Here is a 26089-nt window from a genome sequence, read left to right as displayed (position 1 = left end):
GTTCCACCTCTGTTAATTTTTCTGTCTATATGTATTTAGAAGTGTCATTTTATTTGGTTTCCCTGGTTAAAAAAAAAAAAAGACACATTTGAATGCATTCTCTCTTCGGGTAATTAATGCCAGGCTCACTGCCTAAGCTCATGACATGGGGCATTTAGCTGCTGCTTCAACCACTTTTTTGTTACTAGGTCTTATATTGCCATTCCTCAAGCCTCTTCTTAATGTGTATACATAATAGAGCTGCAGTGCATATGGAGGGCGCGTTTATCACTATTTCTTTTCTTAGAACACTTACTGAAACTGTTTTCTATGAGCCAAGACAACACATGAATAAAACGTTTAGTTAAATAGGAATTCTGTCTTTAAAATGTTTAAAGATGGCTAAGTCTCCTCTCAAGATCAGCCTAGTTAATACAAACATGAAATTGAATTAAATCTTTCAGTTATTTCTTCATTTAATTTCTCTATATTTAGTATCTTTTTATTTAATTTCTCTGCACAGAGATGTGTGAAACGAACCTGTACTTACATTTATTTAAAAAACAATTCTTTTTGAAAATTTTATTATTAAAATAATAATTTGTTCTGGTTGAAACTTATCTACAAAAAATATTAGGCTACAAATCCTTAGAGAGCAGCATTAGACTAGAGGTTCTTTTGTGGTTCTGATTCTGCTACAATTTTGGACAAGTCTTAACTTCTGTGAGCAGTTTTCTGTTAAAAAAAAAAAGGAAGGGAAAAAGAGGAAAGGGAAGGGGGAAAAAGGAAAAGAAACTGGGCTGAATGATCTCTGAAGTCCCTTTCCACTCAAAATTTTTTTGGTTCAGAAAGAATTTGCCTTTAATCTACATAAGTCTGCAAAGCAGAATGGTAATAATAGCTGACATTTCTTAGGGGCTTGCGTACGATGCACTACATGAAAAGCTTTACATCTCATTTAACGGAGGCATGAGTTGATTATTCTCCCAATTTATAGGTAAGAAAACAAATTTAAGCTGAAGAACTCAGTCACACAAGCTTTGTTTGCTTTTTAACAGACATGATCCTCAATTTCCAAAAAAAAAAAAAAAAAAAAAAAGCTGAGTAGATGGGAAAGATCTATGAACTCAGAAAATGCAGATCCAAATGACACTTCTTTAAACAGAACTTTTGGCAAAGCCTGCTGTTGGCGAGGCCTGGGCTACATGCCACTGCCTGCAGGACAAAGTAAACGTGTTTATCCCAACCTGTCAGAATCAAGATCTGTAATGTCTTCTCTTCCGAAGGCAGGATTTCAGGACCAGACTAAGGAATCACACGTGTATCCACTCTCTAAATTCAAGCGCAAACCTGAGGTACCTCAAAGAAAGAATAGATAAAGCCAACATAATAAAAGGATAATTCGAAAACTAATCTTTAGGCAGGCATAAATGACATCTGAATTAGGAGACTATTTCCTGCATGTTATCCTATATTTAATATTAACACCAGGATAATCAATTAGAATTAAATATACTACAGAAACAATGTACCAAATCACATTTTTAAAAGGGAGGTGCGAGTTCAACTCAATCATACCCTCAGGAAAATTAAAGTAAAAAGTTAATGAGTTTTACACCAAGAATTGTCCTTTTTATAAACTGTTTGCTAAATTTTGCTTGAGTCTTTTTATTATACATAGTCTGAACTTTTTCAATTGGTATCAAATACATTTCCTTTTTTTGACTGGTCAAGTGTCATCTTGGTGAAGCCAGCTTCGGAGCTAAGACGAAATCAACTCACAATAGATCCCTCCATTATGAGTTAACAGAAGGCCATGAGCAGTTTAAAAAACAAAAATATTTTTGAAGCACTTATACCTCAAACAGTTGGCCTCAGAAATGGCATTTGATACACTTGATCTTTGTATTTTAAACACCAATATCAAGTGACTGTAACGGAGAAACCACACAGCATGCTAGAATTCGAAATAACCTAATGAGAAATGATATCTTTCATCACTACACGTAATCTGCCTTAACTACACAGAAAGGGGAGATTTCGCCCCACTTCTCTCTGTTATCTTTCTATGGGAGCACATGCTCTCTGATGTTGAGAAACATACCTCCAACTAGTAAAATATTCTTTGATACCACATTAGATAGATACCCTAGGAAACTGTAACGTCTGTTTTCTTAAATTGCTCCGTGATGTAAAATACCACATAAAGAGCACTTAGCAGAGCGTCTTAGCATTTAGCGAGTGCTGAGTAAATCAGGTATCGCTGACATATCATCAGTCACGACACTGAAGAATTACTAAAACGGTGGCCTCAAAAAGTGAATCTACCTCCCCCCAAATTCCAATAATTGTTTGAAAGGCTGAATTATATCTGTGATAGTTTTAGGTACTATACTGAAATTCATGGTTGACAGTTTGAGAAGTCTGTATTATTTTAACTATACCCAAACCGAAGCTCAACTGATAGAAAAATTACATGAAAACCCTCAAAGTAGGAAAAGTATTTTCTATAGTAATATAAGGTTCTATTTTTTCAATGGGAAAAGTAATGATAAAGAAAGAACCCATTTCTGTATAACAAATATAAACTTGCCCAGCTACCTGCCAGGTATAAAAAAAATAGCACAAGGAACAGAGATAAATATAAATAGACTGAACCTAAAGAACAAGGTATTTCATAGAAAGTATTTTATCATCAGAACAGGATGGTTTCCTATGTTTAAGATCTATTTATTGTGTTATTTTTACAAGTAGCAAAGGCCCTCCATTTCCCCCAGTTTTATACATGAATATAAAAAGCCACTGACTTCCACGCTGCCCCCTCCCCCTCCCCCACTGACTGGGTTAATAGGAGGTTGTGGACTATGTACGGCCTCCAGAAGCAGCAGTGGTTTCCTGTGTGACTTGGCCTTGAACTCTAGCATGCTAATCAGTCATCCTCTTGCTGATTCCTTTTCTGTCAAAGGAAACCAAGATGCATTAAAACAGCACATTCTAATTGGGATATTTGCTCAGCCAAGATCGCTTTTTCTGTCAGCAAGTATAATTTTCTAGAGGCCCTTAGCAAAAGATGTGGTTGAAAATTATCATGGAAAAAAACCCATGCCTTATGTAGTTCATTAAAGTAGTTTATCACTTTGGCTCCTGGGCACATTATCCTCAAGATATTTGAACATTTTCTTCTCTTTCTTCTTTATGTACAAATATTCCCACCCAGAAACACACACAAATACAAATACTCACCTTCCCCCTGGAGTACCCATAGGAGAGATCTGATCTGCTCTCAGCCCTATAACAGTATACAGTTCACCCTTGAACAACATGGGTTTGAACTTCACAGGCCACTTACATGTGGATTTGCTTCAGTAGCAAATACTACGGTACTGAGGACCCACCGCCGGCTGAATCCATGGATGCAGAACCGTGGATACGAAGGGTTCATTATAAATTATATGTGGATTTGCCCCTGGTTGTTTAAGGGTCAACTATACATACTTTCTTCAAGATTACAAGTATTATGAAAATTACTCAAACCATACACATAAAAAACATTTTCTGTCATTTTAATCAATAAATTAATCTTTCAGCTTACTTGACATATGTCATTATAAAATGACCTCAATTAGTAATTCTTGCCCATTAATTCCCAATCATCAAATAAAAGTCTACGTGGTATATAACTAAAGTGAAATATTCAAGAGTCAACTTGAAAGCAGAGCTGGCCAGCCTACGAAGTACACATAAACCTTACCAGTTTCAGAAAATCGATGAGTTTGTGAGCGTCCTCCCCGGTGGAGAGGTCCACAAAGTCCTTGGGCAGCCGGCAGCTCAGGTAGGGACTCGGCTGAACTGTGACCTCGCTGTTGGTGCAACGGAAGGCCGGAGCATCCTTTACAAAGGAAAAGAAAAAGGAAAGTCGCTGAGAAAGACCTTTTTTAAGTCTACTCTTCAAACTGAAAAAGATACCGACCGGTGTAGCAATTCCTACTCCATGTCCTCTTCTGTACTACGTAGGGAAGAAAATCAGATACTGAAGTAAAAGAAAGCACCAAGGTTTCAAAACTACTTCCACATGTTCACAAGAAAATACACATCTAAGGTATCTGAAGCCAGAGTCCCTGCGGGGGGCTAGGTGGTCCCTGAGTGCTGGGTGTGCAGCCACCATGGCCATGAAGGGCTGCGGGTCTCTCCAGGCCTGAGGCTGCCTCGAGTGGTCCCACACAGGCCAGCATGCTTTATAAACATTGTCGCTTTCCACAGGTGCACTGCTGGAAATACTCCTTAGAGAACAGAGTCAACAGTAAGGGCAAACGAGTGCTCCGAACCCCTAACGCTGCTGTGCTTTTCTCACGGCATTTTACAGACTTATTTGTAGATTCCTCTCAGCACCTATGTAAAACTGCAAATTCAAGGATCATATTTAACAAGTCTTCACATTCTCTATTGTACACGCTCTGAGTCTTGCATAGGATATTCACATGTTGCCTGGTGCTGAAAAGGATTTCAGAGCCAGAGGCCTTGTGTTTGGGCTTCATGGGAGGCAGAGACCTAGGTGAGGGATGGATCGTGTCCAGCACGTGGAGACAGGCCGGGAACTTGGATGGAACAGGACCATGGAGCCCTAGAAAGCAGGCCACACCTTATGACAGACAGACCAGCCATCTGACAAGTACTCATGAAACACCTGTCTGCTGGACCTTGTTCTAGGGGTGGGAGAAAAACTGGAAAACAAGATGGTAGACAGCCACCAAGCAAGCAAATAATAAATTAACAAGCTTGTTCCAGAGAGTAAAAAGTGTTATAAAAACAAAAGAGCAGGGCACTATGGTAAGAGGAGAACCATGCAGACTCCTCTTTAGAGGGGGGCCAGGTGGGACCTTGCTCAGGAGGCGACGTCTGGACTGAGAACTGAGAAGTAGGAGGAAAGCAGCCTCGTGAGGTCTAGGAGTGAACACGGCTTTGGAGGCAGTGGAAACGACCAGTGCAAAGACCTGAAGGCCAGGCAGGGCTTTGTGGCTTCGAGGAACACAAGGAAGGCAGATCCCTTTGCGGTGGAGGACAGACGGGAGGTGATGCTGGGGAAAGGCAGGGGCCAGTTCCTGTTGCCCTTCTGTCATCCCCAACCTCCAATATGAGGTTGTTTACATTAAGAAGAAAGAAAGGGAGGGAGGGAGGGAAGGAAGAATGAATGAATTTGGATCATACAGTGAATCTTGTGCAAACTGTTTCTATCCAATAACTCTGTCCCTCATATTTAAAAATAACCTTGTGTGGGCTTCCCTGATGGCGCAGTGGTTGAGAGTCCGCCTGCTGATGCAGGGGACATGGGTTCGTGCCCCGGTCCGGGAGGATCCCACATGCCGCGGAGCGGCTGGGCCCGTGAGCCATGGCCGCTGAGCCTGAGCGTCCGGAGCCTGTGCTCCGCAACGGGAGAGGCCACAACAGTGAGAGGCCCACGTACCGGAAAAAAAATAACCTTGTGCCAAATCTTCTTCCTTGACGCTCAGATTTAATGGCCCACAACTCTTAAGATGCCAGCAGGAATAAGATCCCTTCATTCACTAATTCGATCAAGCTTAGCTGTGCCTGGCACTGTGTGTAGCCCCAAAGACACATGGAGAACAGAGACCCCATCAATGGGCTCGGAAACCTACAGCCCGAGGCAGGAGGCAGGCAAGTCCGCAGGCGAGGCCCACACAGCAGGGCAAGCGCCTTTATGTGGAAAACCGGGACCACAGTCAGATCTAGAAAAACAAGGCCCAGGACGGCCTGGGACGGAGTAAGGATGAAAAGGACTATATCAGAGACAGACAGAAGGAAAGATGTTCCCACAGAGGGCAAGGCAGCAGCCGGAGAAGCAGGAAGAAAGCCGGGAGGCGAGCAGGCGTCACGGAAACCAGGGGAAAGGGTGTGACAGGAACAAGAGGTAACAGCTCAGACGCGGCCCAGCGTTAAGGAAGAGCAGGGCCGTGCACTGCTCGCTGGAATTCCTGACACGTTGGTGGAGCCCTCACCACAAACAGTTTCTTCGGAACCGGGGGTGGGGGGGCGAAGCGGGGGGAGCCGGGGGAGGCCCGGCGGCAAGCGGGCTGGGGAGCGGTGGCCACAGGACTAGCGAGTGGCCCAACAGCAGGAGAGGAACTCGCAGGACTCCACTGCCAAAATAATGTGTGCACGCGCATGTGTATATAAACAAAAAATGCCCAGAAAACCTTAACAGAGGTGGTAAGAATAGCCATTTCTAGGTAGTAGGATTTCAAGTCTCGCCTCTTTCTAATTCTCTCTGTGTGTTTTTAAACAACCGTGTGAAAATAAAAGTATTTTGTAAAAGACAGAAAACACTCACGAGAGAGTACGAAATGAAGAGCTCCGTGGACAGAACTGTAGACGCAGAGCACTCTCATTTACTTTAGAAAGCCTCGTGTGTATGTGCAGGCAGGTTACACACCAGAATATTAACAGTGGTTCTCGAGGAGGTGGGATTATGGGTGACTTTAGAATTTCCTTTAAAAATGAGCAGGCATTACGGGGCTGAGGGAAGTCTTGCTTTCTATGACAGGAGGCGTCAGAACACGGTTACTTGCTTACAGAGAAAGGAAGAGACTGGAAAAAGGAAAGAAGACAGATGGTAGCCCCAGGAACCTGGAGAGACGCAGGGGCAGAGACGAGACTCGGGGGCGGGGAAGGATGCAGGTAAGTCTGTAGGTTTGACAACAGTTAAACGGAGTGAGTTCTCACCGATGGATTCTCTTTTCCTAAGAGGGAAGACATGAAAGCAGCTGCTGAGGAGGACAGGAGTGATGGACGGAAGCTCAGAGGAGCGTGGAGTGCGTGGAACGGCCACCGTGGACAGCAGGAGGGGACGTTGGTGAGGGCGACAGAACCTGCGGTCAGAGCCCACAGGAAGCTGGGGGTGGTGACTGGGACAAGCCCCCTCCCCGCCCCGTCTGCGCATCGGGGCGACATCCCTCTAACTATGCGTGGCAGCCCGGGGCTGGGACCAGAATAAACAGATGCGTGACCTGACCCACGGTCCGGATTCTCAGGTGGGCAGGACAGAAGAGCCAAGAGAAAGAAAAATAACCAGAAAAGAAACTATCAGATGATCATCTTCACTTTAGACAAAGTGAAGTGAAGGAATCAAAGCGCACACCCTTTCTCTAATACAACTATTTTGTGAAAGCCAGAAAACATTCACGAGAGAGTATGAAACGAAGAACCCAGCAAAGCATCTATGAGTAAATCTGTGTCAGCGCCTGGAGAACCAGCAAGCAATTCCTCAGTGGACTGACAGGCTTCCTGGGGATCTTTCTGATCATCTTACCTGCTCCAGGGCTTCCTCACTAAAATCACCCTTTAAGTTTCTTCCAGATAACAGTTCGTCCCAAGTGAACAGCAGCGCATCTGTGACTTCACCAAATGGATTAAAATCAATCAGCCACACCTTCCCCTGCAGTACAGAAAGAAAGATCAATAAGTATAAAATAAAGTCTGTAATCTGGCTTATCAGAAAGATCATCTTATTCTACCCAAAAGGTCATCTTAAAAATCACATCACTTCTTTCAAAAGACAGTTTCCTCCAGGCCCCATCTGAGAAGGGGCCACCTGTCTAAGTGGTGCAGGCACAGCGCCAAAGGGGAGGCCACCCATAAAGGCGGAAGAGAGACCCTGAAAAGAAAGCCCGACGAAGACATATACGTAGACTTTTGCCTCCAATCACACGAGAATTTTATGTCAAAAACCCAAGCAGGGAAAGGAAAATCTCACAAAATGGTTCCACCGAAGTAGCATGACTGCAATGCTCTCAAAGGTGACTTCAATGATCTTTCATGAAGAGGCCAGCAGTTCTCAGCACCACGCCTGAGCCCTGAGAGGTTTCTGCAAAGGCTTGTTTTTTTTTTTTTGGTTTTTTTTTTTGCGGTACGGGGGCCTCTCACTGTTGTGGCCTCTCCCGTCACAGAGCACAGGCTCTGGATGCGCAGGCTCAGCAGCCATGGCTCACGGGCCCAGCCGCTCCGCGGCATGTGGGATCCTCCCGGACCGGGGCACGAACCCATGTCCCCTGCATCGGCAGGCGGACTCTCAACCACTGCGCCACCAGGGAAGCCCGAGGCTTGTTTTTTTTAAACACACGAAAGACATGAGAAAATGCTCAGCTGTCTTTCATTTCAATGTAATAACTGTTTTCTCTGCATGACAGAACTTGATGGTACATGAAAGGGAGATGAAGAAAAGAAATCAACCTTTAAAAGAAAAGCCATCTTCTCCTACTCTGAGAGTAGCGATGGCCAAAGTGATAGGTTCCAGCCTCAGGGAAAGGACACCTCTGACCCAAGTCAGACAGAGTCTGCACCTTTGCACCTTGGTATAAAGTGGCAGAGCACCGACGTAAAGGAGCTGGAAAATCTGTGAAATCCTGCCAGGAGATTAAAGTCAACACATTTGATCACGGAGACGTTATGTGACATTTTACTAGATAAATGTTTCGTTGAAACTTTCATCTTTGCTCCTTTTGATTTTTCTCACTGAGACATTTATTTAATCGTACCGTTTTGTTGTTGGTAGTTTTTTCTGTAAATATGTAGCAATTGTGTCTTGATCAGCCGCACATGTGTAAAATTGAAAAGGAACTGGACTGCTAAGCCAGCATTACTAACATCTAGCACTGTTTCTCATCTGTGTTAAAGGAAAAGTTTAAGAAAGATGAAACATCTTCCTAGGATTGGCTGCAAACTAGAAACCTCTAATAAGAGGCAAAGAACTACTGCAGGAAGTTTCTACCATATACCATTGGCTAAGTTTCCTGGTTTCTACAATCCCCAGGAGAAACCCTGCAATTCCTTCTTGCCACTTGACTTGTATCCTCACTTCAGTTTGGTGCCCACTCGTACCTTCTCTGACTACGTGAAATAATGTCAGCCATCAATCAACTCCTTGGTATGATTTCAGCTTTGCTTTTTCAGCAATTACTCAGATGTCTCTGATATACTGTATGTTATTTTAACAAAATGAGTACTTTCTAAAATGCAAACCATTTCAACTTGAGATTTTATAACCAGTAAAACTATCTCCTTATTAAAAAGAAAGAAAAAAAAACTTTTGCACCTGTTAGCATCAGAATATTTAGCTGTATAAACTAAAAATATGCCACATTGTAAAAAACAAATAAAATCACCACTGTTAGGACTGATAGCTGGCAGAATTTGTTATGTAGTTCAGAAGCCATCCTCTAGTTTAAAGAAAAATAAGCCAGCTGTAATCAGGCATAAAACTATCAAGATAAGGATTTCAAACCTGTAATATGTTTTTCATGTCACACCTCGGGAACAAAACATCCTGAGAAATTCTGCTTTTAGGCAACCCATCAGACAAGAGTGGTCACACCGACCTTCCTAATATCAACCAACTGGCCACCCCCCCATCCACCCAATTAAATCTCTATGCACCAAACACCGTGCCAGGCATGAGGGCATAAAGATCAGTAACACAGAGTCTACTCCTTGAAAGAGTTCAGTTCAGACCAGGACATGCACACATGTGCACACACCAGTATATGGACTGTTCACCACAGCACAGTGTGTAAAAGACTAGAGACAAGCTAAGCATTCATCCATAGGGAAGTGACTCATCAAACTAGACAGTACATCCACATAACGAAATACTATGCCTTGTAAGAAAAGGGAAAGCTCTGCAAGATACACTGTTTTTAAAAAGTATAAAAAGCAAGGTGCAAGCGTATATCATATGCTAACTCTTGTGTAAGAAAGATGGAAAAAAATAAGTATCTTGCTTGTTTTTGCATCAAGAAATACTGGAAGGATACATAAGAAACTAACACCATAGGAGTGCAGAGGAGCAAGGTTAAGAATCAGACCTTCTATGTATATTTTCACACTAATGACATTAACAATCTTAATCTAACAAATATCTAAAGAATACTTAGCACATTAGAAATTATACTTTCTTTCTCAATCACTCGTAAGACAGAAATAAAAAATAAAAAATGATGAGGCTGCAGATCCATTCTCAACAATATCAAAGATACAAGATGATATTCATCCCCAAAAGCAATGAAATTAATAACAAGACAATAACCATACCAAAAAAAAAATACATAGGGGGACCCGAATCATTTTTCAAGTACCTAAAGTAGTTATTCTAAATTCTAGTTGTGCATTATCATCACTTAAGAAGCTTTTATTTTCTTTAAAAATAAACTTTTATTTTAGAACAGTTTTAGATTTATAGTTATTGCAAATATAGTACAGAGAGTTTTAATGTACTCCGCCCAGTTTTTAAATTTAGTTCTTGTTTGTTGTTGTTGAGTTTTAAGAGTTATTTGTGTAATTTTAGATAGAAGTTCTTTATCAGAAATGTGTATTGCACATATTTTCTCCCAGCTCTTGGTTTGTCTTTTATTTTTCTTAACTGTATTCTAATTTCCTTTTCCTGTTCTAGGATCTCATCAGCGATACCACATCACATTTAATGGTCATGTCTCCTTAGGCTTCTCTTGGTTTTCACAGTCTCTCAGACTCTTGTTTTCAATGACCTTGACAGTTTTGCAGATTACTGGTCAGACATTCTGCAGAATGTCCCACAACTGGGATTTGTAATACATTTAAATTCTTTTCTCAGTTTCTGCATTCCATTCTGGGATTCCCCCAAACTCCTAAATGATTTTTTTAAATTGGTATACATTAAGATTTATTCTTTTTCTTAAACATCTTTATTGGAGTATAATTGCTTTACAATGGTGTGTTAGTTTCAGCTTTATAACAAAGTGAATCAGTTATACATATACATATGTTCCCATATCTCTTCCCTCTTGCGTCTCCCTCCCTCCCACCCTCCCTATCCCACCCCTCTAGGTGGTCACAAAGCACTGAGCTGAGCTGATCTCCCTGTGCTATGCGACTGCTTCCCACTAGCTATCTATTTTACGTTTGGTAGTGTATATATGTCCATGCCACTCTCTCGCTTTGTCACAGCTTACCATTCTCCCTCCCCATATCCTCAAGTCCATTCCCTAGTAGGTCTGTGTCTTTATTCCCATCTTACCCCTAGGTTCTTCATGACCATTTTTTTTTTTTCTTAGATTCCATATGTACGTGTTAGCATATGGTATTTGTTTTTCTCTTTCTGATTTACTTCACTCTGTATGACAGACTCTAGGTCCATCCACCTCACTACAAATAACTCAATTTCGTTTTTTATGGCTGAGCAATATTCCATTGTATATATGTGCCACATCTTCTTTATCCATTCATCCGATGATGGACACTTAGGTTGCTTCCAAAAAGCTTCTTAAAATACATATTCCAAGGCCTCGTCCCAGACCTACTGGATGGGGGCGTTGTAGCTCTGACATACTGGACAGGTAGAAGCTCTCAACACTGAGTCCACCTGCCCAGTTGCTGTCAGAACGTGGACACATCAGAGTGTCACCAAGCCTAGATACACTTTGGTTATACTTCAGATCAGAGACAACATAAAAGAAGAGTTAACTTTCTCACAAGAGTAGCCATAAAATTATATATTCAAGACAATGTCTAAGAAACAGTGATACAAGTACCACTGAATGAATGCAAATGAGTTTTACATCATGGCTGACATCTCTTCTCAGAAACCGTCAGGATGTTTACACTGGCGTGTTTCCCAATTTAAAAGCACGCAAACTGCTTTCAGTTCTGTCAGATCAGTCATAATTACTGACGTCCATGTCCAACTTCACTTAAGACATTTATATAGCTGTTTCACCAACTCACACATGTGCACGGACCTGCCAGCCCTACTGAACCACAGCAGACCTGGGCATGTGCCAGGGAAATACTGAGACACCCCAGCAAACCCCAAATTTTCAAATGCCATTAAATATAAGTGCATTAGAACAGAAATGCTTCAGACTGAATATCTGAACAATGGGAACAAATAACACAACTCACAGGGTGGTATGGACTAAGGGAGATGCTGAATTAAATGAGAATAAAGTTCTTCTGAGCCGCACATTCAGGGCAATGGGCTAGGTTCCCTCCCTCCCTCACTGATTCCATCCTGCTCGCTACCAGGCCAATCCTGGAACGCTTAAGTCTCGAAGATAAGCTCCTTGACAGTCGAGAGATCATCTGGTTGGAAGCTGCTTGTTAGAAGCCCAGCATCTAACACAGGACAGGCTCTCGATAAACAATGGTGCGTGACTGACTGGATGTCGCCGGGGTCCGGCTTTAGAACAGAGCCATGGGCGCACACCAGCTCAGGTTCCTACCCATTCTACTGTGCCAGCTCCCCGTCCTTTCTCTGAGATTTGTTTCCACTAAGCTGAAACTCTGCCAGGTGACATCTCTAGTACCACATCTCAGTTCATGCCTCCTCTTTCTAACTCTTAACAGATGCCATCACCCGTGAAGACACACACGTGGGAGGAGCTTCAAGATGGTGGAAGGGTAAGACGCGGAGATCACCTTCCTCCCCACAAATACATCAGAAATACATCTACACGTGGAACAGCTCCTACAGAACACGTACTGAACGCTGGCAGCAGACCTCAGACCTCCCAAAGGGCAAGAAACTCCCCACGTACCTGGGTAGGGCAAAAGAAAAAAAAAAAAAACAGAGACAAAAGAATAGGGACGTGACCTGCACCAGTGGGAGGGAGCCGTGAAGGAGGAAAGGCTTCCACACACTAGGAAGCCCCTTCGCAGGTGGAGACTGCAGGTGGCGGAGGGGGAAAGCTTCGGAGCCGCAGAGGAGAGCGCAGCAACAGGGGTGCGGAGGGCAAAGCGGGGAGATTGCCACACAGAGGGTCAGGGCCGACCAGCACTCACCAGCCCGAGAGGCTTGTCTGCTCCCCCGCTGGGCCGGGCGGGGGCTGGGAGCTGAGGCTCGGGCTTCGGTCGGATGGCAGGGAGAGGACTGGGGTTGGCGGCGTGAACACAGCCTGCAGGGGCTGAGTGCACCACGGCTAGCCGGGAGGAAGTCCGGGAAAAAGTCTGGAGCTGCTGAAGAGGCAAGAGACCATTGTTTCGGGGTGCTCGAGGAGAGGGGATTAAGAGCACCACTTAAAGGAGCTCCAGAGATGGGCGCGAGCCGTGGCTAACAGCGCGGACCCCAGAGACAGGCATGAGACGCTAAGGCTGCTGCTGCCGCCACCAAGAAGCCTGTGTGCGAGCACAGGTCACTATCCACACCTCCCCTCCCGGGAGCCTGTGCAGCCCGCCACTGCCAGGGTCCCGGGATCCAGGAACAACTTCCCCGGGAGAACGCACGGTGCGCCTCAGGCTGGTGCAACGTTATGCTGGGCTCTGCCGCCGCAGGCTTGCCCCGCACCCGCACCCCTCCCTCGCCCCGGCCTGAGTGAGCCAGAGCCCCCGAATCAGCTGCTCCTTTAACCCTGTCCTGTCTGAGCGAAGAACAGATGCCCTCAGGCGACCTACACGGAGAGGCGGGTCCAAATCCAAAGCTGAGCCCCGGGAGCTGTGAGAACAAAGAGAAAGGGAAATCTCTCCCAGCAGCCTCAGGAGCAGTGAATTAAATCTCCACAGTCAACTTGATGTACCCTGCATCTGTGGAATACCTGAATAAACAACGAATCATCCCAAATTGAAGAGGTGGACTTTGGGAGCAACAATAAATATATATATTTTTTCCCCTTTTCTCTTTTTGTGAGTGTGTATGTGTATGCTTCTGGGTGTGATTTTGTCTGTATAGCTTTGCTTTTACCATTTGTCCTAGGGTTCTGCCTGTCCTTTTTTTTCTTTTTTTACTTTTTAAAATTTTTCTCTTAGAAATTATTTTTTATTTTAATAACTTTTCTTTTCTTTTACCTTCTTCTTTCTTTTTTCTGTTTTTGCTCCCTTTTATTCTGATCTGTGTGGAGGACAGGCTCTTGGTGCTCCAGCCAGGCGTCAGGGCTGTGCCACTGAGGTGGGAGAGTCAAGTTCAGGACACAGGTCCACAAGAAACCTCCCAGCTCCACATAATATTAAACGGCAAAAATCTCCCAGAGATCTCCATATGAACGCCAAGACCCAGCTCCACTCAACGACCAGGAAGCTACAGTGCTGGACACTATGCCAAACAACTAGCAAGACAGGAACACAACCCCATCCATTAGCACAGAGGCTGCCTAAAATCATAGTAAGGCCACAGACATCCCAAAACACACCACCAGATGTGGACCTGCCCAACAGAAAGACAAGATCCAGCCTCATCCACGAGAACACAGGCACTAGTTCCCTCCACCAGGAAGCTTACACAACCCACTGAACCAACCTTAGCCACTGGGGACAGACACCAAAACAACGGGAACTATGAACCTGCAGCCTGTGAAAAGGAGACCCCAAACACAGTAGGTTAAGCAAAATGAGAACACAGAGAAACACACCACAGATGAAAGAGCAAGATAAAAACCCACCAGACCTAACAAATGAAGAGGAAATAGGCAGTCTTTCTGAAAAAGAATTCAGAATAATGATAGTAAAGACGATCCAAAATCCTGGAAATAGAATGGAGAAAATACAAGAAATGTTTAACAAGGACCTAGAAGAACTAAAGAGCAAACAAACAGTGATGAACAACACAATAAATGAAATTAAGAATTCTCTAGAAGGGATCAATAGCAGAATAACTGGGGCAGAAGAACAGATAAGGGACCTGGAAGATAAAATAGTGGAAATAACTACTGCAGAGCAGAATAAAGAAAAAAGAAGGAGAAGAATTGAGGACAGTCTCAGAGACCTCTGGGATAACATTAAATGCACCAGCATCTGAATTATAGGGGTCTCAGAAGAAGAGAAAAAGAAAGGGACTGAGGAAATATTTGAAGAGATTATACTTGAAAACTTCCCTAATATCAGAAAGGAAATAGTTAATCAAGTCCAGGAAGCACAGAGGGTCCGATACAGGATAAATCCACGGAGAAACACACCAAGACACTTACTAATCAAACTATCAGGGCTTCCCTGGTGGTGCAGTGGTTGAGAGTCCGCCTGCCGATGCAGGGGACACAGGTTCGTGCCCTGGTCTGGGAAGATCCCACATGCCGCGGAGTGGCTGGGCCCGTGAGCCATGGCTGCTGAGCCTGCGTGTCCGGAGCCTGTGTTCCGCAACAGGAGAGGCCACAACAGTGAGAGGCCCACGTACCGCAAAAAATATATAAATAAATAAAATCAAACTATCAAAAATTAAATACAAAGAACAGATATTAAAAGCAGCAAGGGAAAAACAATAAATAACACATAAGGGAATCCCCATAAGGTTAACAGCTGATCTTTCAGCAGAAACTCTGCAAGCCAGAAGGGAGTGGCAGGACATATATAAAGTGATGAAGGAGAAAAACCTACAACCAAGATTACTCTACCCAGCAAGGATCTCATTCAGATTTGACAGAGAAATTAAAATCTTTACAGACAAGCAAAAGCTAAGAGAATTCAGCACCACCAAACCAGCTTTACAACAAATGCTAAAGGAACTTCTCTAGGCAGGAAACACAAGAGAAGGAAAAGACCTACAATAACAAACCCAAAACAATTAAGAAAATGGGAGAGGAACCCACATATCGGTAATTACCTTAAATTTAAATGGCTTAAATACTCCAACCAAAAGATACAGACCGGTTGAATGGATACAAAAACAAGATCCGTATATATGCTGTCTGCAAGAGACCCATTTTAGACCTAGGGACACATACAGACTAAAAGTGAGGGGATGGAAAAAGATATTCCATGCAAATGGAAATCAAAAGAAAGCTGGAGTAACAATTCTCATATCAGACAAAATAGACTTTATAACAAACACTATTACAACAGACAGAGAAAGACACTACATAATGATCAAGGGATCAATCCAAGAAGATATAACAATTGTAAATATTTATGCAACCAACATAGGAGCACCTCAATACATAAGGCAAATACTAAGAGCCATAAAAGGGGAAATCGACAGTAACACAATCATAGTAGGGGACTTTAACACCCCACTTTCACCAATGGACAGATCATACAAAATGAAAAAAATAAGGAAACACAAGCTTTAAATGATACATTAAACAAGATGGACTTGATATTTATAGGACATTCCATCCAAAAACAACAGAATACACATTCTTCTCAAGTGCTCATGGAACATTATCCAGGATAGATCATATCTTGGGTCACAAATCAAGTCTTGGTAAATTTAAGAAAATTGAAATCATATCAAGTATCTTTTCTGACCACAACGCTATGAGACTAGATACCAATTACTGGAAAAAATCTGTAAGAAATACAAACACGTGGAGGCTAAACAACACACTACTTAATAACCAAGAGATCACTGAAGAAATCAAAGAGGAAATAAAAAAATACCTAGAAACAAATGACAATGAAAACACGACAACCCAAAACCTATGGGATGCAGCAAAAGCAGTTCTAAGAGGGAAGTTTATAGCAATACAATCCTACCTTAACAAACATGAAACATCTCAAATAAACAACCTAACCTTACACCTAAAGCAATTAGAGAAAGAAGAACAAAAAAACCCCCAAAGTTAGCAGAAGGAAAGAAATCATAAAGATGAGATCAGTAATAAATGAAAAAGAAATTAAGGAAACAACAGCAAAGATCAACAGAACTTAAAGCTGGTTCTTTGAGAAGATAAACAAAATTGATAAACCATTAGCTAGACTTATCAAGAAAAAAAGGGAGAAGACTCAAATCAATACAATTAGAAATGAAAAAGGAGAAGTAACAACTGACACTGAAGAAATACAAAGGATCATAAGAGATTACTACAAGCAACTGTATGCCAATAAAATGGACAACCTGGAAGAAATGTTGTCAAATTCTTAGAAAAGCACAACCTTCCGAGACTGAACCAGGAAGACATAAAAAATATGAACGGACCAATTACAAGCACTGAAATTGAAACTGTGATTAAAAATCTTCCAACAAACTAAGGCCCAGGACCAGATGGCTTCACAGGTAAATTCTATCAAATATTTAGAGAAGAGCTAACACCGATCCTTCTCAAACTCTTCCAAAATATAGCAGAGGGAGGAACACTCCCAAACTCATTCTACTAGGCCACCATCACTCTGATACCAAAACCAGACAAGGATGTCACAAAGAAAGAAAACTATAGGCCAATATCACTGATGAATATAGATGCAAAAATGCTCAACAAAATACTAGCAAACAGAATCCAACAGCACATGAAAAGGATCATACACCACGATCAAGTGGGGTTTATTCCAGGAATGCAAGGATCCTTCAATATACGCAAATCAATCAACGTGATACACCATATTAACAAACTGAAGGAGAAAAACCATATGATCATCTCAATAGATGCAGAGAAAGCTTTTGACAACATTCAACACCTATTTATGATAAAAATCCTGCAGAAAGTAGGCATAGAGGGAACTTTCCTCAACATAGTAAAGGCCATATATGACAAATCCACAGCCAACATCGTCCTCAATGGTGAAAAACTGAAACCATTTCCACTAAGGTCAGGAACAAGACAACGTTGCCCAATAGTGCTCTCACCACTATTATTCAACATAGTTTTGGAAGTTTTAGCCACAGCAATCAGAGAAGAAAAAGAAATAAATGGAATTCAAATCAGAAAAGAAGAAGTAAAGCTGTCACTGTTTGCAGATGACATGATACTATACATAGAGAATCCTAAAGATGCTACCAGAAAACTACTAGAGCTAATCAATGAATTTGGTAAAGTAGCAGGATACAAAATTAATCCACAGAAATCTCTGGCATTCCTATACACTAATAGTGAAAAATCTGAAAGTGAAATTAAGAAAACTCTCCCATTTACCATTGCAACAAAAAGAATAAAATATCTAGGAATAAACCTACCTAAGGAGATAAGAGCTGTATGCAAAAAATTATAAGACACTGATGAAAGAAATTAAAGATGATACAAAGAGATGGAGAGATATACCATGTTCTTGGATTGGAAGAATCAACATTGTGAAAATGACTATACTACCCAAAGCAATCTACAGATTCAATGCAATCCCTATCAAACTACCACTGGCATTTTTCACTGAACTAGAACAAAAATTTCACAATTTGTATGGAAACACAAAAGACCCCGAATAGCCAAAGCAATCTTGAGAATGAAAAACGGAGCTGGAGGAATCAGGCTCCCTGACTTTAGACTATACTACAAAGCTACAGTAATCAAGACAGTATGGTACTGGCACAAAAACAGAAATATAGATCAATGGAACAGGATAGAAAGCCCAGAGATAAACCCACGCACATATGGTCACCTTATCTTTGATAAAGGAGGCAAGAATATACAGTGGAGAAAAGACAGCCTCTTCAATAAGTGGTGCTGGGAAAACTGGACAGCTACATGTAAAAGAATGAAATTAAAACACTCCCTAACACCATACACAAAAATAAACTCAAAATGGATTAAAGACCTAAATGTAAGGCCAGATACCATCAAACTCTTAGAGGAAAACATAGGCAGAACACTCTATGACATAAATCTCAGCAAGATCCTTTTTGACCCACCTCCTAGAGAAATGGAAATAGAAACAAAAATAAACAAATGGGACCTAATGAAACTTAAAAGCTTCTGCACAGCAAAGGAAACCATAAACAAGCCGAAAAGAAATGGGAGAAAATATTTGCCAATGAAGCAACTGACAAAGGATTAACCTCCAAAATTTACAAGCAGCTCATGCAGCTTAACATTAAAAAAACAAACAACCCAATCCAAAAATGGGCAGAAGACCTAAATAGACATTTCTCCAAAGTAGATATACAGATTGCCAACAGGTACATGAAAGAATGCTCAACATCATTAATCATTAGAGAAACGCAAATCAAAACTACAATGAAGTATCATCTCACACCGGTCAGAATGGCCATCACCAAAAAATCTAGAAACAATAAATGCTGGAGAGGGTGTGGAGAAAAGGGAACCCTCTTGAACTGCTGGTGGGAATGTAAATTGATACAGCCACTATGGAGAACAGTATGGACATTCCTTAAAAAACTAAAAATAGAACTACCATACGACCCAGCAATCCCACTACCGGGCATATATGCTGAGAAAACCATAATTCAAAAGGAGTCATGTAGATGAGGATGATTATAATTTTTGTGACTTTCTGTTTGAATAAAAAAAATAAAAATCCCACAAGGACTCAGAGTCAAAAAATATACAAATCAATTTTCACTGCAAAGTAAAGGAGCTGTTACAGTGGAGGATTACTGGACTGAACGTCAATATTATGACATAGTATGAGCGTGTTTCATATTTGGTAATTGCAATCATTGTTGCTTTTGTTGTAGTCATCCATTTACAATGCTTGGTACCAGTTTATTTATCTCTTGTAAAAATAAAATACAGTGTGTGTGTGTGAGTTGTGAGCAAAAAAAAAAAGAAAGCAGATCCACATGAAAATGAAGTTTAAATGATGAGCAAATGGTTTGTTTAAGGTATTGGCCAATTGTGCATTATTTTGTTACTCTTTGTGTGTATTAAAGTATTTGTGTCAAATTAAAAAAAGAAAAAAACCCCAAAAACCTAATAGTACTACTATATGCTATATAAATACATGTTTTTATATATTAAATATAATATATAATATAAGTACAAGTATGATATAAATATATAATACATATTTTATAGAAAAAAAAAAGAGTCATGTACCAAAATGTTCATTGCAGCTCCATTTACAATAGCCAGGACATGGAAGCAACCTAAGTGTCCATCAACAGATGAATGGATAAAGAAGATGTGGCACATATATACAGTGGAATATTACTCAGGCATAAAAAGGAACGAAACTGAGTTATTTGTAGTGAGGTGGATGGACCTAGGGACTGTCATACAGAGTGATGTAAGTCAGAAAGAGAAAAACAAATACCGTATGCTAACACATATATATATGGAATCTTAAAAAAAAAAAATGGTCATGAAGAACCTAGGCATAAGATGGGAATAAAGATGCAGACCTACTAGAGAATGGACTTGAGGATACGGGGAGGGGGAAGGGTAAGCTGGGACAAAGTGAGAGAGTGGCATGGACATATATACACTGCCAAACGTAAAATAGATAGCTAGTAGGAAGCAGCCTCATAGCACAGGGAGATCAGCTCGGTGCTTTGTGACCACCTAGAGAGGTGGGATAGGGAGGGTGGGAGGGAGGGAGATGCAAGAGGGAAGAGATATGCGGACACATGTATATATATAACTGATTCACTTTCTTATAAAGCAGAAACTAACACATCATTGTAAAGCAATTATATTCCAATAAAGATGTGAAAAAAAAAAAAGACAGACATGAAAACAGAGTAAGTGATGCTTTGGCTTTATAGAGATGAGTAAACAGTTAACAGTTATTTTGGGATATGACCATATGGGCCCCTCCTTTTGTCCAAAAAATGATTCAAAGGTATCACAATCATCACTACAATGAGGCGATAGGAGCGTGGAGAGGGAAGAAGAAAAATGTGAGAGACATTTAAGAAACATAGGGGTCTAATGTTTAGAAAACACACCTGCTGTCCTCTGAACAGCTAAGTCAGTGAGCACTGTCACAGGACACCTAGTGACCCAAATTTCTCTGAAAAGATTGCATGTCTTGATAGTGAAATCTCTGCTGCAGGATGTACTAGGTCAGGTTTTTGTTTTCTTTTCATTACGGAAGTTTCCATCACTTCAAGATTACAGAATAAATACAAACTACTCGAATCCTCGTCTTCAGTCTAAAGATGCAAGTGACTCGAATCACGCTAAGGGCCTTTCAGGTAACTGAAAATAATAACTTCTAAATATCCAGTGACAAATTCCTGGCCACACCGAAGAGTACAAACTCAACTATTTTAAGTAGGCCCAGGCCCCCGACAAAAGGGGAAAGGAGGACACAGGGTGGCCTTAGCCGTCTGTTAAATTAATAATCCTTGAATTTGTGACACATTAACAATGGAAGATATCCTGTGTTCTAGTGTTAAGGATATTTTAAGGGGAGATTCTTGGCCATGGTGAATTTCAAGCACCTTAGTTGATTTGAGAAAATATTTGTTGAGCGGTGAGCCCTTCCATAGAGAATGCCTATGTATTTAAAGCATATGAAATGTCATTTTTACTTACCCTACTGTCTCTATATATATCGAATACAACTGCAAAGGAGAAAAAACCTGAAGTTAGTAATGAACTTCTATTTTCATGATCTACACCTCCTTTTGAAAATTAAAATGCGTTTTATTATTAGTTACTCAAAGGACTTCCTGCTTCTACATCTCAAAACTTCAAACATAAAAAGGCATCCTGCAATGTTTTACTTATATAATTTTGTTTTCCTTTTTGCGATCCTCAGCCGTAATCCCTTACGTTTAAAAATTCAAACCAAACACCAACATCGTCTCAACCAGTTCACAATTAGAGACAGGTTATCTATATCAGAGAAAGGAGCATCAATCACTAACTGCTTGATGGGGAATAAAATGGGTAAAATCTGCAATAGAAAAGCACACTATCTAGCCATGCTTAGGGCATGATTCATCTTTTTTAAAAGTCAAACCTGCCACAGACCCCAGGCTTGGCAAGTAGAAAAACAGAAACCATAGCAGATATAATTTGACAATGCATGAAAATTGTCTCATACACAATACTTTCAATACTTACTTTCAACTCTTAAAAACAACTCACAAATATTTACTTTGTAACTGGTGCTATCTGATCATTCAAATAAAAATCTAGAAAGGCAGATCAGTCAACTAGCTAATTTAGTCCTAATAACAGAATCATGTGGTTCTCTGTAGACAGACCCTTTGAAATGTACAATAAAATACCTCAAATGACAGGAGAGAGACCATCTCAGTATTAAAAAGGGACTCTGGTTAAATAACGTAAAATTAACATGCAAACCCATCAGCCATACTATCATATAATAAAATGCTTAAAATACAGTATTTTGAATCCAGTTTTAAAATATGTACCACCGTGAAATAAGGTTCGGTAACATTATGCATGTCATTTCACTGGGCCAATAAAAAATACTCACAGTCTTCATCTAAGAATTTATACTGTATGTGTTTCTTGAAAAAGTCTTGTATGCATCTGCAAATCTCTTCCTTTTGTTTAGAAATATGATCATAATATTGTGTGTAGTCCCTTTGAGAAATACCTGACAAGAAAATATTTTATATTTCATTATTACACAATATTCTTTTCAAAAACACCAATATGTGATTTAAACCTCTTTTTGAGGAAACCATTAAAGTAGATCGAATGAATATGGCATCATACATTAGTCAGCATTTTATATAGATATAAAGCTTATCAGTTGTAAAGGTTCAAATGGCTAGGTGAACCCTACAATTCCATATTGCCATGCATTCTTACTTTAGAAACAGTAGTTATTTTTATTGAGTACAATGGGAAGAATTCAAAGTCATAAAAATGTTTCTTACGTAAAAAATGAAAGAAGCAATTTTAAACCTACCCACATAGTCAACTGCTGCTTCTTTGATTTTTCCAATGAACTGTCTAAAAATTGGCATTCTGTTCCACTTTCTTTGGGAAAATGTAAAATACCCCTCACCATACGTCTTCCATAATCACACTGCACTTCACGGTCTATTTTCCTTGTTCATACGTGCTATCCTGCCTTCACAAGCCTGATGTTTCAAGCCATGGAAAAGTAAACATTCCTTTCTTCAGAGTGACTTGCTGACATTATTCCAAAAAGACTAAAGGGAGTATTGTAAGAACTCCTTTAATCTGCTCTAGACCTAAGAAAAAGTTCTCTGCTCTGAAAGAAGGGCTTCCAACCAATTTCTTAATCACATGCCAATATGACTCCCTTCTTTAACTGTACTTAATACTGCAGTGTTTCTTTCAGAGATATATAACAATATTATACAATAAATTCAAACAACCCCAGTGTATTTCAGGTAAGTTAAATGTCAACATCACATTCAATAAATAAATAGTGTTGATCTGATTCTGTTCAAATCACACTTTTCTTGGTTGAAAATCAATTCTACCTCATGGAAAATGTGCTTAGACAAAATAAGAGCAAATTATCTACAGTATTTAGCTTGAATAAATCATAGCAGACAAAATAATAACCTCAGAGGAAAGAAAATGGGTGCCTTTTAAAGCAATGTACTTCTTTGCATATTTTCTCTTGCTAGAATAATAAACAGTGCTTCAATAATAGAAATAAATGTTCAAAAACTGGGCTTTTTACGCTGCTTAAAATAAGCAGTGTATTGCCAGTAATACCTAGGAAAGCCCCAGAGAGAAAGCAGGTAGTATTACACACATCCTGAGAACAGTAAAGGCCACCACTTTCCTCTCTGGAATCCAGATTGACGTGATTCATCAACAAGACTATTTTCTGTGGAAACAGAATCTGGCCTCAGGACCCTTGTCGATACGGCATTCCAGAGAGTCAGTGCCAATTGGTTAGAGGTAGCATCTGAGATAAAAACTGATTGTTACCCTTGTCTTAATTACTAAGTAATTTATTTCCATCAAAAGCTTGTCTTCTTTTAACAATTACTTTCAAAGGTTTAAAAAAACAAAAAAACGCAGAAACCTCACCAATAAGCTTATTTTCCTTGACAAAACAGCGGAACTCAGCACCAGGAATTAATTCACACCATTTTCGAAGAACAAGCTGTAGACAAAGGAAAAAAGGGACACAACTATGTAACAAGAGAATATTTACTAGTCTAATAAACAATTTTATGTTGAGACCATATCTTCACAATTGCCATTATCAAGTGTTTTGGTTTTTTTAAAAAAAAAGGCATCATAAAACATGCCTGACATGATATGTAGGGAACAGAGCTATGATCTATTAGTCTAACAGAACAGGGGAAATTGTATTAAAACTCTTTATGACAAAATGTGCCTTTGTCATTTATTTACCATTTTGGGAGTTCTGACATAACATACAACTCAAAGGATGATATAGTCACATCTTATCATCGTTGGGCCATAAGTTTCCCTATAATTCATATGTTCCTCACTCCTTTAAGAACATCAAAAAGTAAAATAATTTCCAAGTTATCTACCTTAAGCATCATTCTGTAATACTCTGATAAAATTATTACGGCTTATCACAAAGACTCACTAAAATCCTTTCATGATTTTCCCATTATTTTAAAGTAATACAATTCTACCAATGGCCCAATTCATAAATGGGTTTATTACTATAACATTATTTAATATGTGCAAATTCTCATATTGTTGTAATTTATAAATAGTACAGTTGACAAATGTATGCTTCTGAGTCTGGTTTTAAAATGTTCTTTGGAAAAAACTAGTCCTGTCCTTTTGAAGTATTAATTGTAATCAATGACAAGAGCCCCCAGCCTCCCGAATCCTGGCATACACCTCTTTGCCCCTCAAGACCTAGGAGATAGGACTTGAATTACTCTAGGCCCCATTCCAGGAATCCCCCCAGTGGGCTCTGTACCTTCCCATGCCACCCAGTTTCTTGTACATAACATTCGAGAGTAAGCCCATACCCCATGTTGTACTAGGATAATCTGACACAAGTCTCTCTTCTAAGGGTGAGCAGCTGGGTCTTATTCACCTTTGCGCTCCCAGCACAGGTATGTAATGCCTAGCAGTGCCTAGGAAATGTTTGTCAAGTGAAACATGGAATGGTAAATATTTAAGAGAAGCAGCCACTAAAAAACATGATATAAAAAAAATTTAATGAACTGTGAAAATGCTCATACTATGTCATAAGTGAAAAAAAAAGTGGCACATAAAGCATCTTATGGAGAGTGTGTATATGCGCACAGGTGTGCACACGCACACACACGCGCACACACACACACACACACAAATATCTCAAGAAAGGGAAGTTAAAGGTCAAGATGCTAATAATACTGAGGATATCTGGGTGGTAGGCTCCTCATATTTTCTTGTATTTTTAAATTTTTGATAGTAGGTTGCTTTCCTTAAAAAAAAAACCGTAGTGTTAAAATATGTCTTAGAAATTTGAAGTGTGCTGATTCCAATTTTCGTTATTGTGAGCTCTTGGTCAAGCTCTGTATGTGCCACCTTTTGAAAAAGAACCTAATTATTAAATGAAGAATCCCACACTAAAAAATTACACTGTTGTTACCTATTAAAAGTTGATACTGGCAAATATATTTTCTGACAGCTACAGTAATTTTTATGTAAGCAACAAATAAATACGCAATTATTGCAAACTGACATTAAGTTTTCGGAAAATTTGCATTATCTATTGAAATAACGTTTTGGACAGGTAATACAAACACTGTACTTGGTTTTTTAAAAAAGGTAAAAGGTGAGTCTTCCCCCCAAACAGTGTCTCTGTCCTCCTCCTCACAGGTAACCAGTGCTGACAATTTCTCCTACATCTTTCCAGAAGTATTCTATGAATACATGAGCATATAGTAGGTATCTTTTTAAATACACACAGACGCAAGCACATGATACCTAGGATTTTGCTTGCCACTTTTTTCATTTTAATTACTTTCACTTTCCTGGGCTTTTAAAACTGGGTTTTAAACCCTATGCACTAACATGATGGCATATTCCCCAAAAAGCAATAAAAGAGCAAACTGCCGGTGAAATCAATCTCGGGGACAGATGATGACATTACAACAAAGATTACGTCGCAGGGCAAGACTAGGAAAACAATCTTTTTCATTTTTGTGTTTCTAGCACAAAGTAATAAGATATAGCAGGTGCTTGATAGATGTTTGTTCAGTGAAACAATAGATATGAATGTATTACATACACACGATTAATGTTATAAAAAATGTTTAATGACCTGGGAAAATGCTAATATATTACATACCCCTCACAAATGGTATGTAAAGATCTCAATTACAAGTGCTAAAAGATGTAGGAATTGTTTGGTGGCTTGGTGAAGAGTCAATTACCTGTTCACAGAAGATATGCCACTATATACACTCATCACACTAAGAATTACTTAGTACAGGAAGTCAGTGGACAACTTTTGAAAGCATGTGTATATACAAGTGACTGGAAGCAAATAGATGACGAAGAAATTAAACTAACAACAACATCCAAGAACACTGCCCACTTCAAGGGTGTGTGTGTGTGTGTGTGTGTGTGTGTGTGTGTGTGTG

General features: G+C 40.2%; 1 protein-coding gene across 4 annotated transcripts in view; it reads right to left on the bottom strand.

Moving 5' to 3' along the window:
- Positions 1–2697: 2697 nt before the first annotated feature.
- CDC123 (cell division cycle 123) overlaps positions 2698–26089 on the bottom strand; it is a 56498-nt gene continuing 33106 nt past the window's right edge. For 2 of the 4 annotated variants that reach the window (XM_082647999.1, XM_082648002.1), the window contains 7 exons: positions 23553–23628; positions 22006–22128; positions 21093–21121; positions 12805–12978; positions 7304–7429; positions 3731–3868; positions 2698–2935 (listed from right to left, as the gene is read on the bottom strand). In XM_082647999.1, the coding sequence (XP_082504125.1) occupies positions 2909–2935; positions 3731–3868; positions 7304–7429; positions 12805–12978; positions 21093–21121; positions 22006–22128; positions 23553–23628 (693 nt within the window). In that variant the 3' untranslated portion in view covers positions 2698–2908. The remainder of the gene's footprint in view (positions 2936–3730; positions 3869–7303; positions 7430–12804; positions 12979–21092; positions 21122–22005; positions 22129–23552; positions 23629–26089) is intronic. The other 2 variants (XM_082648000.1, XM_082648001.1) reach the window with 2 other exon arrangements.

This window comes from Grampus griseus (genome assembly GCF_964374135.1).
Source record: "Grampus griseus genome assembly, chromosome: 2".
Taxonomy (NCBI): Eukaryota; Metazoa; Chordata; class Mammalia; order Artiodactyla; family Delphinidae; genus Grampus; species Grampus griseus.
Note: the sequence above shows the minus strand (reverse complement) of the source record. Positions and strands in the feature narration are given on the sequence as shown.